The sequence below is a fragment of the Arvicanthis niloticus genome, chromosome 9 (genome assembly GCF_011762505.2).
Source record: "Arvicanthis niloticus isolate mArvNil1 chromosome 9, mArvNil1.pat.X, whole genome shotgun sequence".
In the NCBI taxonomy this organism is placed as follows: domain Eukaryota; kingdom Metazoa; phylum Chordata; class Mammalia; order Rodentia; family Muridae; genus Arvicanthis; species Arvicanthis niloticus.
This window is the reverse complement of record NC_047666.1, coordinates 82,324,381-82,342,341: the sequence shown is the minus strand read 5'-3', so window position 1 is coordinate 82,342,341 and position 17,961 is coordinate 82,324,381. Positions and strand designations below refer to the sequence as shown.

At 44.6% G+C, this 17,961-nt stretch overlaps 1 protein-coding gene across 1 annotated transcript in view; it reads left to right on the top strand.

Annotated features, from left to right (window-relative positions):
• Window positions 1-17,718, top strand: part of Lmntd1 (lamin tail domain containing 1) — a 40,086-nt gene extending 22,368 nt beyond the window's left edge. Inside the window, exons 7-10 of the mRNA XM_034512260.2 lie at window positions 380-585; window positions 1,075-1,247; window positions 9,496-9,553; window positions 16,918-17,718. Of these exons, the coding sequence (XP_034368151.1) occupies window positions 380-585; window positions 1,075-1,247; window positions 9,496-9,524 (408 nt within the window). The 3' untranslated portion in view covers window positions 9,525-9,553; window positions 16,918-17,718. The remainder of the gene's footprint in view (window positions 1-379; window positions 586-1,074; window positions 1,248-9,495; window positions 9,554-16,917) is intronic.
• The last annotated feature ends 243 nt before the right edge of the window (window positions 17,719-17,961 follow it).

The window sequence follows — 17,961 nt, the reverse complement described above, 5'->3', positions numbered from 1 at the left end:
TAAATTTCACTTGTGCTTGTCACAGATCTGTGGGGTGTATGTGTGTGTAATAGTTTTAAATATATAAATGTTTACTAATTCTGTAATTAGTGTTGGAACCTTTAAAGCACAATAAAATTTATTTTAAAAATAAATTTTAAGCAAGCTGGAAAGGCTCACTCCTTTAATTTAATGTTCTGGAAGCTGAAGCAGGAGGATCACCGTGATTTCTAGAACAGCCCGGGCAGCATAGCAAGCTCCAGACCAACCTGGTCTGAAGAGTGAGAGCCTATCCCAAACACGTGAGACCAAAAACAAATAACATTGCAGTAGGCTACAGCCGCAAATACATACATCTCCTACAGTATTTGACATGGAGAACCCTCTTCATTCGTGTTAGGCCATTGCCTGGTACACTCCTATCCACTGGAAGCAAGCCTGGGAGAAGCTGGAGACTGACATTGAATTTGAAAGAAGCTCAGTGGTGATTCCGACGATGAGAAGCCACATGTTTGGGTGGACAGCAGCATCTACATCTCCCATAAGTAAGGAAAAACAAGAACCAGCACAGAAAATGCCCTCCCAAGTCTGCCCTGTTATCGTCAGGTAAAGAGTGTTTTGCTTTGCCTATGTGTTCAGTCTTTCTCCCAACAGTAACGGAATGTGTGGGAAGGACTGGGGGAGGGGCAGATGGACCATCCATCCATCAATTAGCCATGGTTAACTAGCCACTGCTCTTTTATTAAATGCTGTGACACAATGAATGCTCTGCCCCCAAGGTCTAGAAAAGGCATGCTGTTTATTTATTTAATGTTTTTATTATTCATTTTTATGTGCATGGGTATTTTGTCTGCACCTGTCTGTGTACCATGTGCATGCAGTACCCACAGAGGCCAGAAGAGGGCATCTGGGAACCGGAGTTGTGAGTGGTTAAAAGCCACTATGCTGGAAACTGAAGCTCTTCCAGAAGAGCAGCCAGTGCTGGTAACTGATGAGCCAACTCTCCAGCCCACTTTTGGTTTCTTAAATAGGCTTTCTCTTTTGCTACTGCATAAATTTCCTTTAAAGTTCAAGTTGGTCTTTCTCTTGTTATAGAGAAAAGGAAATCCCGCCAACCATTTTACCCAATAAGAGTCCTTGGTGCTGCAACCCCAACACCCCTCCACATCCGTACAGTTCTCTGATTGACTCACGTGACTCAGACATTTCTGAAAGCAGTTTGGGTACACAGCTCAAGCCTCAGCCAACCAAGCCCAAACCAGACCCAGGTAAGCCAAAAGCATACATGTTATGTGAGGGGCGGGGGGGGGAGGGGGGAGCGGGGCGGGGCGGGGGCAGGGGCAGAGGGCATTCTGTGTGCTGAGTGTTAAAAACTATTCAGACCTATGTACCAGACTGTGTCAGCCTTTGTCTCTGTGACAAATTCCTGAGAGAAACAAGTCAGAAGGCTGGGTAGACCCATGTGGTTTTACCAGAGGTTTACCATGACAGACAGATGGTGGAGAAAAATCTGTTCACCTCCTGGTGACCAGGAAGCAGAAAAAGGAGCAGGTATCAAGGGAAGATGCAGCTGCAGAGGGTCTCCATCCTCTGTCCAGCCCCTGCCTTCCCCGGGTCCATCCTCTGAGTCTGTTCAGATTTGGCCGCCTCCCAATCTGCTTACCTCCTCAGTCCTTGCCTCTAAGTACTGTTTGTGTTAGGGACTCAGCTTCAATAATGAAGCCTTGGGGGACCCTTCATTGAAGCTGTTGTTTTGAGGTAACAAACCTCTGCAGCTTCATAAACTTTATCTGTCACTGAACCATTCAGTCAAAAGAACCACCATGGGGTTTGTGTGGGTATATGTGTTTATTTTTGAAGAACTATCTTACTCTATATCCCAAAATGGCCTGAAATTCACTGTGTATCTTAGACTGTCTATGAACTCGTGACAATTCTCCTGCCTCAGCCTCCTGTTATAGTTCTCGAGGGCTGGTGAAAATTACATTCTGCCTTTTAAAAACTGGCCCTACATGTCATATGGTAACAAAAACTACCCACCACCCCAGCACACCCCAACAGTGAGCCCAACTTGTTTTTCTTTTTCAGCCAGGCATCCTGTCCTAAACAGAACTGTCAGAGAAGATGTTTGGGGAGTTGTTTTGATTGATTTGTGTTATGTGTAGTTTTTGCTACCCCTGCTTTAAGCTCCAGGTGGACTGTACTACCAGCCCCTGCCCAGAGAATACTGGAGCCATGGATGAAAAACACAGACACACACGTAGCTCATTTTGAACTGGCCTTACTGGCTCAATGGCTGGGTGTTTCTAAGCCTTCCTTGGCTGTCTCACTCCCTTCTTTTCTCTCCCAGCTCAGCATCTTAAATCTGCCCTCATAATTACATTTCTAATATCCCACCTGCTACTCCAGGCCCAGTAGCAGGGAGGTGGCCAATGGCCACTCTGCCCGAGATCTCACAGGGGTGATGGCTCCTTCTCCCCCATGAAGCATGGCAAATACCTTTTTCCTCTCTTGCATCTCTTCACTTGCCTGCAGGGACCCAAGAGTCCCACCTCTTCCCTTCTGTCCAGCAATTGGCCCCTGGCATCTTTATTGATTGATCAAGAACCAATTGGGAAACGGGACCTTAGCATTAGAACCACCCTGTACAAATTTGATTTCAGATTTAGGGCCTCCTAGATGTCCCAGAATGGCCTTGGACACTTGAGCCTCTGTCTCGGCCTCCTGAGTGCTAGGATTATAGGCATGCAACACTGTGCCTGGCTGAGGAAACATTATTAACCCAGACTCTGGATATATCTTCACATCTTAATGAGCCTGCTGTATTTGCTGCAAAACTGTGTCTGTGTGACTTCTTCTGGGAGAGAGTACTTGAGGCACATCAGATGTCCCCAAAGTCTTGAGAAAAACTGAATCTGAAGAACGCTGAACCAAGAAGGAACCAGACCCCAGCATTGAAACACACTGTTTCACACAGTACTGTAATCTGGAAAGGCCACAGACTCATGTTTGGCAGAAGGACGAATTTAAAGGTAAATCTTAGGCAGAATCTCAAGGTACAAAACACAGACAGCTCTGTCTGAGGTGAGGAGAGATGGCCATGCTCCCCACTCACAGCCTTGAGACTCCCCCACCCCCGCTTTTCTGTGACCTATAAGACCCCTCAACACAACCACTGAATTTCCCATAAGACACCAAAAGCCACCATGTTTGTAGAGTTGCCAAGCACCTCCTTGAGAAGTAATGCACACAAGCTGGGCGGTGGTGGCGCATACCTTTAATTCCAGCACTTGGGAGGCAAAGGCAGGTGGATTTCTGAGTTCAAGGCCAGCCTGGTCTACAGAGTGAGTTCCAGGACAGCCAGGGCTACACAGAGAAACCCTGTCTCGAAAAACCAAAAGAGAGAGAGAGAGAGAGAGAGAGAGAGAGAGAGAGAGAGAGAGAGAGAGAGAAGGCACACCACAATAGCCCCTTTTAAAAATGGAATAATAGGTTAATAATAACCAGTAGATATTAAGGGTAATCCATTTTCATAAAACCACATATATATGTGTGACTGTTTCTCAGCTAGGAAGTAAGATTTGAGTCTGACTTGTCAAGGTTTTACATACTTAAGCAGCAGATCCTCAGTGAGAGACAGGTGTAGTTCTTATGGCTCTGTGATTTTCACCGGAGACCCTCAAGAAGTACATCTGCTATGGTTTTCTCCAGTGAATTACCCTCAATAACTTGCTTTTTAAATAAATTTTGTCTCAACTTTTCCTGAAGCTACTCTCTGTTGTGACCCAGAAAATATTTCTGTGTCTGCACATTCCGTAACAATTCAAAAAGAAATGCATACCCTGACACACTGCTCAGTATCACACAAGTTTGACATTTCTATGCTTGAAACTATAAATATGCAGATAAATATGCATCAGAATTACCAGAGCTCCCTTTTTTGGTTCCTATTGTAAAAGACGGTTGCTAACAGACATGTTCTAAATGATTGACACACAACTGGGAAAAGAAATTCCTTTTCATCACCAGGTCAGATCCATGAATCTATGACAGAATTCTCTGAGGGGAAGTTACCTCATGTGTGCATCTTCGGGTTACCTACTGTGGGGCAGTTTGCTACCGTGAGCACACAGAGAGAGATAAGTAGACTAACTATGCTTGCAGGCTCCTCAAGCCTGCCCTTTATCCTCCTGTAACATACAGGTATTTGCTGGGTTGCAGAAGAAAGACACTCTGGGAGAGAGAATAGTAATTTCTGCCTTTAGTTGTTTCTTAAGTACAATACAGGAGCTTAGAGACTAAAAAATAAGATGATTTAAAGAAACATCTACACACCCTATGCCTAATTAATATTTGGCATTGGGAGGGAGCAGTTCAAAACAGGGTTTCTTCTACGTAGCCCAAGCTATCTTGAAATTTATTCCAACCACTTAAAAAAAAAAATTTAGGGTGTAAAACTCACCTATATGCTAACCACTCACAATTAACAGGTGCTGGTATTTTGTCAAGATGACTTTACTACCGAGCATCCCCAAATCTGAAAGACTTTAACCAGCTTTCTAGTTTGAGCTGATAGACCACAATGTTGGCTATTCACACTACTCAAATGGGGCAGGGGAGACTTTTCCTATCCTGGGGTCCCTTTGTAAACTTTGTATACTTTGTAGAATTTGTATACTTTTTAAACTTTGTAAACTCCCAAGGAAGGAAAGTGGTCAGGCCCCTCCAAGACATCCCTAACTGCCGTAAATGCGTTTCTAGCCTCTGTAACTGTCACAAAGGTCATCTCCAGCCCATAGACAGTACCTTCCCCAGATTATGCTAATTTTAGATGAAAAGTCTGAACAGGAAAGCCCACCAATCCCTGAGTTTCCCTAAATTCAGGACTTGAAATCCCACCAATCCTCGCTCTAGAAATCTCTGCCCTAGAAAACTCCATCCCTTAAGAAATCTTGTAGAAGCCCTGCCCTTTGTCCAGCTCCCTGCTGTCTGATCCCTCCAGGGACCTCCAGTAAATCTCCTTTCTGACATTTGCTGACTGGCATGACTCTCTCAACGGAAGAGGACAAGAAGACAAGAAGCAATGAAGAGAATTAAAGAAGCAAAGAGAAGGAACAGAGCTAAGGCTCCTGAACTCTCAGCTCAGCTGGGGATAGCCTCCCCTGGGAGCTGCAACACCTCTGCTGAGGAGACTTCCTCAGAGCTATGTGGTCCCTTGGCTCCAATGTCTCAGGATGACCTTCCACTGAGATACCGTCTCCCCTCAGAACTGTATGGTTGGTTCCTGGGCTTCCGAGTCCCAGGACACCTCCCCATCTGAGCAAGAAGGCCAAGGTGCACCACTCTGGTCCTTTTAAACACTAACTGCACATATGAGGCTCTGTTGACCAGTGCTGTGTGGCTGCTTTGCGTTTGACTTCCAGAAGAGGCACTGCACTAAGTGATCTGCAAGCATAAAGGACTTAAATGTTACATGAGGATCTGATCCTGTTACTGTAACACTCAATTTTGATACATTTTTTCTATTCCCATATTGTCTCATTCCACAGCCATGTAGATAAGCATTCTGTATCTACAGCCATCTTCCAGCGCGAACGTTTATACCCAGGGACAATGGCTACTTTGAGAGGACTAGTCAAATGTTTTACTCCTCCATTATCCCTATGTCTGCTTGCTCGGCCGTGCATGTGCAGCTTCTGATTTAGTTTCCCTGGCTCTTCTAGAGAGCCCCGTTTCCTCATTCCCTGTAACTTTACATGTGGACGGTGGATGTGACGAGCTCACTACTATTTCAGGATGAAATTCCTTTGAAAAGTTCAGCTGTGTGCACATCCTAAGTAGGAAAACAGAAGATGTGTTCCACGGTCCAGGATGAATTGTGTGCTTATAATATTCTGAGGGTTTTAAGTCGTTAGTACAGTCTTAAGATCCTTGTTTCTCTGGTAGGTTAATGCAGTAGCCACTTGCCTTAGGCAAAGGCTACTAATCAAAGGTGAGTGATGCAACCTAGCCAAGACTGCAGGGCAGTGTGTCACAGCTACCACATGGCAAGGTACTCCATCATGTATTTCCTGGTGAGGCATTCTGATTTGCAGGTTATCTATGAATAAGTACCACATGCAAGTTGGGTTCCCCCCCCCCCTTTTTTAATGTTTTAACCTCTAAAACTTAATCATGGGGAAGAAAAGACAGCTCAGCAGTTAAGAGAACTGACTAGTCTTGCAAAAGACCCAAGTTCAGGTCTCAAGAACCACACAGCTGCTCACAACTGTCTGTAACGCTGGTTCCAGGGGATTTGCTGCCCTCTTCTGTCATCCAAAGACACCAGGCATGCAGGAGGTACACACACACTGGAAAAATTCATACATGTAAAGTAAAATAGTAATACTAAGATTTAACTGCTTACCACCTGGAAATGTTAAGAGAAAATCATAGTCATCTCAGTTGATATAAAATATGCACTTTATTAAATTTAACACCTATCCATGAGATGAAAACCCTTAAAAACTAGAACTAAAAAGAGTTTCTTCAGTCTGACAAATGACTATTCATATCCTAAAATTCTAAGGTGAATTCCTCCAGGTGTAGAGTGAGAGCAACTCTCATTGATGTAGCTTGAGTTTAGTGTTACACTAGCGCCCAAGTATAAAGAGACAAGGAAAATGGAAATTCTTGCATCCTGCTCCCCCATAACCCCATAATTCCTTTCTTGGTAACTATACATGCTGAAGAGCATGTCTGTTATGCCATACCATATGGTAGCTGGATTGATTTATAATACCCCACACTAGAGGCGTCCAGTTTATCACTCATCCAAGAGATGAATAAATTTTGACATAAGGAACAACACCAAATGAAGCATGCAATGGCATCAATAAACACTGTCAGCATCCTATCAAGACAAAGGGTTCAGACAAAAAATTATATTGGGTGACACCATACAAATAAAATTCAAAAACTTAACCATGGTATCTGAAATTAGAAGAGTCCTTTGTGACTGAAAAAAAGAGGCACTTGTGGAATAAGGAGTGTACTGGCTGGTTTTGTGTGTCAACTTGACACAAGCTGAAACTATCACAGAGATAGGAACCTCCCTGGAGAAAATGCCTCCATGAGATCCAGCTGTAAGGCATATTCTCAATTAGTGATCAAGGAGGCAGGGCCTAGCACATTGTGGGTGGAGCCATCCCTAGGCTGGTAGTTCTGGGTCCTATAAGAAAGCAAGCTGAGCAAGCCAGAGGAAGCAAGCCAGTAAGCAGAATTCCTCCATGGCCTCTGCATCAGTTCCTGCCTCCAAATTCCTGCCTGTGTGAGTTTCTCTCCTGACTTCCTTTGGTGATGAACAGCAGTGTGGAAGTGTAAGCTGAATTAACCCTTTCCTCCCCAACTTGCTTCTTGGTCATGATGTTTTGTGCAGGAATACGAACCCTAAGACAAGGAGAGGTTCCATTTCCTGGCCTGAGTGGTGTTTGCATGGTGTCATAAGCCTCATAAAATAACCAGCCACATCATAACTGGACCCTTTACCGCAAAACGGTTCCACAGCACACACATGCTATAACCTGCTCCTTACTGAGGACTGTACCCCAGCTCTTTAGTGAGTATAACCCATTTGAGGAGAATAATGTCAATGATCCGTTTCACCACACAATTAAAAATACATTTTTGGGAATGCAAAATGTTCCCGTTAATTAATAAGGGGCTAAACATTTTGGCTTTTTATTGCCCAAGACATTACCATCTCCCTTCAAGACTCAAACACAGAGCAATGCCGGGGGAGTTCCTGTAAATGGCTGTAGAGCTACTTCCCTTCATTCTTGGGATACAGGCTTTCAGAGTTCAAACCCCTCGTGCTCAGGCCAACCAGACTGCACGGACACACATGAAGCATGTACAGGGTCTATTTCATGCCTACAGAGCATTCTAGAAGACGGCCAGTGATGTCCTACCCTCTTCTACATCTAAGGCCTATACTACTGCCTGTGGCAAATACCTTGGAACCCTAGGTGTGACTCAGCCCCATGGACACTCAGGAGGGTTGTATCATGCTGTGCCAAACAGAATCCCGATTCACTGGCTTCTGGAAATTGTCCATGACTGAGAAAATCCCTGCTGACTGCACACCTGCCCCACCATGGACCCCTGTCCATGACACCCTACTGACAGAGCCTGGGGTGCTCCGTCGTAAGCAAACACTGGTGAAACCTGGTAATTCTGAACTTGTCAGTATGGCTGGGGGGCTTTTCCTGTTGTTTCCAGAGTACCTCACTATAGTCTTAGAATGTTTCATTTGGTTGGTGTTGGTTTTTTGAGACTTTTAAGAGGTAACTCAAGCAGGCCTAGAAGTTACTATGTAGCCAGGGCATCCTTAGCTGTTGCCTCCTGGGGCCTCATCGCTGCCTCTGTGCCGAGACTAAAGGGATGATCTCCACGCCAGCCTATATTCTTTTCTACTTTGTTGGACAGAAGTAATCTGTCCTTGCTGGCAATGAGGTCACCACTCTTCAGTGTGATTCACTGGCTCCTATGTGAACACTGTGTTTACACGCTATCAGATACAACCACCTCTTTCTCCTGGCTTCAAGGTTCACCCATAGATGTAATACCAAACTTGACCAACCACAGAATGAAGATATCCGGAAATAAAACACTAACCATGTACACTGTCATTATTACTTAACAGCACAGCAATGCCTCATGGAATGTTCACTCTGTACGTAGATTTTTACAAGTACTACAGATATGGTTTAGAGTGTGGCTGTACTGGAGAGTGGCATGTGCAAAGACTGCTGTTTATACAAGAGCCTTAAACATCTGCCGGAGCAGCAGTCGAACCCCACAGATTCCTGAGAGTGAAGGGCACATGTCACCTCAGCCTTGATGAAGGTGGCAGGCAGGAGACAGTGTCCTCCTCTGCCCACACATCTTCTTGTGCCCCTCATGTCCCCTCCCCTGGTCACCATCTCATAGTGGTAGGTGTGAACACAGAAATCACCGGGAAATTGGATAAGCAGCCTGTTATCCTACAATCCTCTTCTTAACAATGTAACTCAGGATGCTGATCAGGAGAGTTAGCAGTTTAAAGCCAGTCTGGGCTACACAGATACTTAGAAGCAACTTGGTACAACCTCTTACAAAGTAAGAGGAAGGCTGGGTAGCCAGCCTCATTCTGGAGCAATCAAGCCTGGCAGTCAGTCTTCAGTACTGAGAATAAATTCTGTGCACACACAGACCTTCCAGGGGCATGTTCTTTTCTCGGTTTGGAATATATTTTGAATACGCCTCCTTTTAAATTATTCACCGAAAATGCAGACTTAACAATAATTGAAAAGTGTTTTCCTCGAGTAGTTGCTAAGCTACTTGCTGCAAGTCTCCATTAAATGCAGCCTTCAAACCACAGATTTCTTCTAGTTAACAAAAACCCTGGTGCTCAGAGCCCGTTTGACAATTTTTTTTTTCCTGTGAAAAGTTAACACTTGGAACATCAACTGAACTCCTTGTCCTTTGTATTTTTAGGGACCAAGAAAAAGAAATCAAAGTCATAAGAAAATGGGAAACCATGAAATCTGTGAACGTGAGTAACTATTGTAGAGTTGCTTTATAGCAAAACAACCTAATAATTGCAATAAATTTTTGAGGGTCTCACTTCATGTCCAAAGCTGGCCTCAAACTTATGTTAATCCTCCTGCTTCAGCCTCCAGATGTGATGTTTGGAATACTGCAGGACGTGTATTTTTCTCTTTTGTTTCTTCTTTCTTTCATTCTTTTAAAAGACAGGGTCTGGTGACATAGTTTCGGCTGGCCTAGAACTTGCTATATAGAATATACTGGCTTCCAACTCACAAGGATCCACCCACCTCTGCCTCCTGAGCCACAGTGAGACTGAAGTTGTGCACCCCAACACCCAGCAACCTGTGTTCTCTAATTTTCTGACAGACAGTTCTGTTCCCTTTGAATCCATCATGTCTTGTTAAATAATGTGCTTTCTAAGAACGAGAAATTATTTGCCCAGATGCGCATTTTATTTTTGTTCATGGGTAAGTAATATGCCACTGAAATCTAGAATCAGAACTCTACACGTAAACCATGATGGGAACTTCGGGGCTCTGTCCTGGGACGGTTCAATGGTGTTGAAAGGAAGAGCAGGAGTGCCATCTTCTGGGATCCAGTTGCCTCATGACTTAGCGTCATCTTGACAGTCACTTCTCCAGTTGCTTCATCATTTTGGTGATGTCAACACCCGTTATTGAGGAAGAGTCCAGCAAAGGCCATGTGTCGGTGTGAATGAGAATGGCCCCCCTAGGCTCCAATGTCTGGATCTTGATCTACAGTTAGTAGAGTTGTTTGGGAAGGATTAAGAGCCATATCCCTTGCCAGGGACTAGCCCAGCCTTTAGGTCATGAGGTGGGACACAGCTGCATGAAGGCCAAAAGCTGATGATCTCTGGCCTTGTGACTCTCTTACTATTCTTACTGGCTTCTGGTCATCAACTTCTGCTGTTAGCAGCGGGCAATCTGGGAGGCTAGGCTCATTCTCTACCACTGAGGCCAGACAAGGCAGCCCAGCTAGAACATATCCCACATTCAGACAACAGCTTTTGGGATAGCCCCTGCTCCAGTTATTCAGGACCTACATGAAGGTCAAGCTGCACATCTGCTACATATGAGTGGGGAGGCCTAGGTCCAGCCTGTGTATGTTCTTTAATTGGTAGTTCAGAGTCTGAGAGCCCCAAGGGTCCAAGGGTGGGGGGATACCCAGAGGGCCCCCACCCACTCAGAAGAGAGAGGAAGGATTATGGGAGGGGTGATCAGGAGGGGGACGTGAGCAGGATATAAAGTAAATAAGTAAAAAACCATTTTAATTAAAATAAAACATATATACAAGTTTTTTAAAAAAGAAGTTAGTTACTTGAAGTGTTTTTTTCTTTGACTGGAGGGCTCCTCACTGATTCGGCGAGAGGCTAAGAGTTCATTAACTCTACGAGCCAGAGAAAAAGGAAAAGGAAAAAAGACGTGCATGAAGAAAAAACACACGCTCCGGACAAAGCAGAGAAAGAAAAGCTCCAACCTTTATTTCTGTTTTAGAGACAGTATTTATACTTTCTCTAAAAATTATCTCATACAACTATCAGGTAGAACCGTTAAAAGAGGATAATTGATTACGTGATTTTCTAAGCACTCTTACATTCCAGTAAGTTCACAGTAAGTTTAAGGCAATAATCCATGTCATGAATCGACATGCCTTAAGAAATGACAGCAGAATTGTTACATGTCTCTCCATTTAGACAAGTACATCACTAAACGTTCACTGTCTGCTACAAGCCCCCCCACTAAGTTCATTATAAGTTTAAAGCAATAATTTCTATGTCACAAGTTATCATGGTTTTGTCAAAAGACAAATCATCTACCTTGTGTCTTATTATTTTGCAGTCTAATGCACATAAAGTAGTCGAGGTTTCATTTCCTGTCCTTGTACCTTCAACAAATTGTGCATTTCAAGTTTGTGACCTTTGGTTACCAGACAATGGTCTCATGCCTAACCTAGAAGGAATGTCTTTCTTGATCCAAGCCTGCTTTCTTCTCCTAGTGCACTTAGCCTGTGACACATAAAGGTTCACGGAGCTCTGATTGCAGCTTCTATTTTATAGGGGGCTTGAAATTACTTGTATAAATTTAGAAATTCTGTAAAATCATTATCAGGAATTATGAAATCATCAATTTATCTAAACAGCACTAATTCACGAAAGTTCATCTTCATGTTGATCTGCAGGAAATTTGCCCAATAGGATGGACTGATACCCAGGAATCCTTAGGCTGTGTAATAGTGACAGGACAGGCATATCAGCAGTGAGAAGCAGTCCTGGGATGAAGTCTCTAAGGACCCTGCATTCTCAGAGTTTACCCTTTGCAATCTTACAAAATGGTAGGCCGTCTCCAGAAAACTCACTTGCTTGCCTTAGCCTTTCCTAGACGGCTTCTGACAGACCCTGGTGGAGGAGGTATTAAGTCACTGGCATTGAGATTTCAAAGACCCACATCAGGCCTGCTTATCTCTTTTGGCCTCAGGGTTGTGTCTCCAGTAGTTCTCAACTGCCACTCACAAGCCATGCCTACTGGCTGCCATGTTGCTTACTGATGGCCATGGGTTCTGATCCTCTGAAACTGTAAGCCTGAATAAACACCTCTTTTGTAATTGATTGGTCATGGATTCTAATCACAGCAATAGAAACGTAGCTAAGCCAGGCAGTTTTCTGTTGCTTTAAGTGATTCCTCTAAAAGCCAAGGACAAGGCATAGCCGTGTCTTTCTGCAGGTCCTGTTTGTTCCCACGGCTCTGTGCTCTCATCCCCCACTGGCTTGGTGCCATCCCTTGGTTTAAGGTTGGAAACAGCACCATAGCCCTAATGTGTGAGTGCTCTGGCCCATACAGTGAAACATGACAGCCTGCCCGTTCCTCACAGCCTGGTGTCCCCAGTGTACTGACCTCTCAGGTTGTCTCTGTTTGCTGAGCATGCTCTGTCTGTCATAAAGCAAGTGGAAGCTAAGAGGGGCGGGTGATTTGTTTGATTTTTAAAATCAGCAGTGCTGTGGGTTGTCTTGTGCATATTGAATGACCCAATCTGAGCAGAGGGGTTTAGGTTTGTTTTGTTTATTTTATGTATATGAGTACACTGTAGCTGTCTTCAGACACACCAAAAGAGGGCATCAGATCACATTACAACTGGTTGTGAGCCACCATGTGGTTGCTGGGAATTGAACTCAGGTCCTCTGGAAGAGCCGTCAGTGCTCTTAACCACTGAGCCATCTCTCCAGCTCAGAGGTTTAGGTTTTATTTTTTATTTTTTTATATTTATTTATTTATTTATTGGTTTTTCGACACAGGGTTTCTCTGTGTAGTCCTGGCTGTCCTGGAACTCACTCTGTAGACCAGGCTGGCCTCGAACTCAGAAATCCACCTGCCTCTGCCTCCCAAGTGCTGGGATTAAAGGTGTGCACCACCACTGCCTGGCCTGGTTTAGGTTTTAATAGTCTCTCTCAGATGGTGGTTTGCCTCATTGTGATGGCCACAGGCTTCTGCCTGGACTGCCAGCTTTTGTTTCATTTGGTTTTGTTACAATCCATCATGTTTTTTGAAAAGTTCAAGGGCTATGTTACCTGTCTTCTCAGAATCTCCATCCCTCACCTGCTGGTGTCTCTGGGACTGACAAACAATGCACCTTCAGATTATCTCTGAGGCCTTCCTTCCCGGGAGCAAAATTCTATTTCTTTATTTTATCTGTGAGCAAATGGCAGCACCTGGATCTGCGGTCCCCAGGGGGAAAACTGTGGCCCCTTGGACCTTATGGCTGGTGACGAGTCCTCCTGGTACAAAGCCATGTGCTTGTATAATGTGTCCAGCCTTCATTATCTCTCCTGAGGTCACGTGGTAGCCAAGACTACCCTTATCTCCAGTCTGTGGCTAAGGAAACTTTATCACTGAGAGCATAAGTAACTTACTAAAGTCATTCAGATATCAAATCAGGCTGGAATCTCAGTCTAACTCCGGTGTCCCTGCCACCTGGGCTCTAAGATGATCTCTGTTTCACCATCCTGCCTGTCTGAACATATAAAAGAATCACATTTAGAAGTGAGAGTAGATTTATTGTAATCTTTAGCTACAGGCAGGGTACCGAATGTGCATGCGAGAGCCAGAGTGTCCTCAGGAAGAAGTCAGGTCAGATTCTCCACCTGAAGATCTGAACATGAGAAGCTGACTTGGGAGCCGGGAACCAGGCTTGGAACGGAGCTCAGGTCCTTTGAAAAAGCAGTATGTATCTAACCCAGGAAGCCAACTCTCCAGCCCCAGCATTCTCATCCCAAAGGATCAGCTCCTCTGAGAGTGTCAGTCTTGCAAAATACTGCAGAGATCCAGGTCTCACTTCCAGTATTGCTAATTCAATAGATTGTCAACTATCGAGACTATAGGCAGGGTAACTAATGTGCATGTGAGACAAACACACGCAAACCCAACTCCTGCCCCTGGTTCTGGGCTGATGGAATTTCTGCATGACAGTGTGTGCAGTCCGTGTGGGAGTTCTTCAGTGGGACTGTGAATGATCTCGAAAAGATGCAGGCACTCTGAAGGGACATGTATCTCTCAGTCCGACTATCAGAGTGTTGAAACAATAGACTCCAGCCAGAGAAATGAGAATTTCCCAGGAAGCTTCTGGTAGATGAAGGAACCGGCACCAGCCAGAGGGGAAACTTATCTCTTGGAGAGAGGTTTCACACAGTTCTAACAAGTCATGAGACCAGTGTACAGGATGAAACTCAAGCCCAGACAAGACTGGGTCCGTGGTAGGTGGGGCCACATCTTGACCAGGATTACCTAGATATACATATTCCTAACCCTCTATTTAGACTGGGACCTCACTTCATGACCCCAAGGACTCAGGGATGTTACTGAATGTCTTCATCCCTCTCCCCGTGTGGTGACATTGAATAAACCACCTTCCTCTGCCTCAGGCCCTTAACTTGGCTCTTTTTTTGTTAAACTGGCTTACTGAGTATGGGTTGGTCAACCTGATTTGGGAGTTGTGACCCTCAAGTTGATAACTGGACTGAGGGCTGTATACAGGAGAGGGAAAGGTCACAGAATGCTGCAGAATCAGGGCTTGCCACCAACCAGAGAACACTGGTAAGGCTTGGGACTTTTCCTGTCTGACTAGCCACCTGTGATGAACTTACTGACCCTCTGGGTCACACTTGGGATAACAGAACAGAGCACAACACAGAGCTTGGTGGAACAGGGTCTAGATAAACATCACCGGCTCTGGCCTCAGGCACTGCCACTGTTCTAGATCTGTACATTGAGGAGCATGCCACTAATGCAGGGTGTTAACCCATAACCAGCCACAGCTCAGATGCTCAGCAGGTACTCCTGTACACTGGGTAGGTTCTCCTGCTGAGGTACTGGGGGAAAATCTTGTGAACTGAGCTATGGGCACCAATCCTTGTTCCAAAGAGCCCACACTAGATGTAGGGTGTCCTTAGAGCCTCTGAGGACCAGCCTTGAGACCTTAACAGCTGAAGGACCCTAGCAGACCCACACATGGCAGACATGGAGCCAGCAGGTTTTGCCTTTCTCTCTCCCCCTTGCTAAACCACAGATTATATTCCCAAAGCTAGCCACCAAGGTGTATGCCTTTATTTGACTATTTCCTCCTGAGACTGACGACCAATGTCCAGCTATCAAAGTATTAAAATCCAGCAATCAAATCTCCCTCTTGGTTGCCACAATTAACATGCCTAGTCAAAACAAACCAACTTATCCTAACACGGGGTTTCCTCTTTCCATTGATAAACTGCCATTTACCTGTGGATCATGCCTGCCTCCTCTCTTGTCAGGAGCCATCTAAGATAGGCTAAGGCTAGCAGGTGACCTTCCTGGAGGTGGCCCACCATCTTTGCATGGTACGTGATGGGTGCACTCTGGAGAGGTAGGCCCCCAAGAGACTTCATCCAAGGACTGCTTCCCACTGCTGATGTGCCTTTCCTGCCATTATTACACAGTCTAAGGATTCCCGGGCATCAGCCCACCCTACTGCGCAGACTAACTGCAGATCAACATGAAGATGAACTTTCATGAATTAATGCTGTTTAGATGAACTAGTGATTTTATAGAATTCCTGATTTCATTCAAATACTCTTAGGAAGAAAGTTTTAAGAGATGGTTTTAGTTGTTTTGCTAGAAAGATGTAATAAAGTTAGAATCAAGAATAGAATGTGCCCACTCCTTATAATGGTAAGTAAAATCTTTATAATAAGAAATACAATGAGCCTTCATAATTATACTAAAAAGAGAAATAGGCTTGAGACAAATTTGTGTTCAAGGAAAAGCATTCAGGTCTAAGGATGAAGCCACAGGTGTGCACTATGGCCATGTAAAAACTTTTGCTTTGAACTTTTGATGAGCTTACACTATGAAACACTGCTTTGAACATGTTATTGATACCTCTCTGTAACTCCCCTTTTGTGTAACATTTTATCTATAAGGCAATTCTTTCTTACATAGAGAACTTTTTGTCTAAAAGCCATAAAAAGCTGAAACCAAAAATGAAAGGTGGTGCAGCCATTTTCCACTTTGCCCATTGTGTGTTGTCTGTATGAGTGACTTCTTCCTTTTCCTTCCTTTTCTCTCTGGTTCAGAAGGAGTTAATGAGCTCGGGACCTCTCAGCTGGCCAGCCAGGCTCCTAGCAGACTCCCTGGAGAAAGGAGCTCTAGTAATAAATCCTGTTACTTAGTTTCCAGCTGCCACATGGCATCTGTTAATTCACTAGAAATCGGCTCTTATTTAAGCACAATGAGTTAGGTTTCCCCCAACGCTTACTTAAGCATAAAGAGTTAAGTTTTCAGTGCTTATTGAAGCACAGAACAATAATAGTTAAGTCCCAAAGTTCAATAAAGTACGGAAAGTTAAAGAGAAAAAAAAAAAAAAAAAGCCAGCTGTCTTCAACTACAGAATAAGCAAGAGAGTGTTAAGTTTCCAGAAGCCATGGGCTTCTAGCCCCCAGTACAGTCACAGAGTGTAAGACCAGTGATGATCAGTCTTTCGGCTTTCATCCAACTCTGTCCCACCTCAACTCTGAACCCCAAAAGGTCAGGACAGACACCAAGCACCCTCTATCCTGAGGCAGTCTGTTGTCCCTCTGGGGCAAACATTCCTTCCCCCCTCCCTATATTTCTTTCCCCTTTTCCCTAGTCCTCCCTTCTCCTGTCTTTGTCTCTTACTCCCTGTCCTCTGTCCCTCTGGGACAAATAAATCTCCTTTGTGCTGAGAACTTGGTCTTAGTGTGTTCTGTGCTGACCTTTCAACAGCCCTTTTCTGCTAGCCTTGACTTTTCCTAGATGTCTCCAGACGCCCTTCCATCTCTGCGCTAACCATATCGTTTTCTTTCAGCCTCCAAAGCGACAATGTATCCGCTTCCACAGTTCTTCAGTCGCTGTGTCTCCACCATCTGTTCTCCACAATGTTGCCATCGCTGCCTGTGCTGATCTTGTCTGCCCAGCTTCTCCCTTGCTGCATCATGGTACACTGTGTGGGAAGAGTGAAGGGGCCAGCATGCTGGGCTCTGTTCCTGCTGGTGAAAAACATTACATGTTTTAAAGATATCATAATGCCAGGGAGTGTCGGCAGTTTCTCATCCACAGAGGAGACCAGAGCCCAAGCAGTCTCTGGCCTAGATATTACAGAGGCCCCAGCCTGTTCCAGTAGGCAAGCAAAGCTTGCTTCTGTCGATTCCATTTTAAGTGAGTTAACTGCTCCTATAGGTCATCCTGACAGGTTTTTCCTTTCCCTTGATAAACCGCCATTTTCAAATAGATCATGTCTGTCTCTTCTCTATCCAGAGGCAGTCTGTTGTCCCTCTGGGGCAAATATTCCTTCTCCTCTTCTATATTCCTTCCCCTTCTCCATGGTCTGTCTCCTGTCTTTGTCTCTTATTCCTTGCCCTTTGTCTTGGGTGCCTTTGGGATGCACCTTAGACATTTTAAGGAAAAGCTAATTTGGTGGCAACATAAAGGGAGTCAGAAATCACAAATTTTAGAAACCACTGAGTGACCTGGTAACCTACCCGAGAAACACTTTGATGCTCATGTCTGAAACCCAGCATAAGTGATTCTTGTAAAATAGCTACCATCTCATGAGTTGAGATGCTCTGCATTATCACCATATCTGCATTAAAGCTATAACCTAAGCGTGCACATGTTTCATGGTTGAATTCATGGGAGGGAACGAATGAAAAAAGCTTAGCAGAAGTAGAAACCACACAAAAAGGATTCCTCCCTCATGATCACCCTACCCATGTGCAAGTATCTCTTCTCTGTCTGTCTGACCAAACTGTCTAACAAATAGAACTTCAGGGACAGGAATGTGGCTCAGGCACTGTTCCCCATGAACAGAGCACTGGGAATGTCACAGTGACATCACTTCACTTCTTAGAAG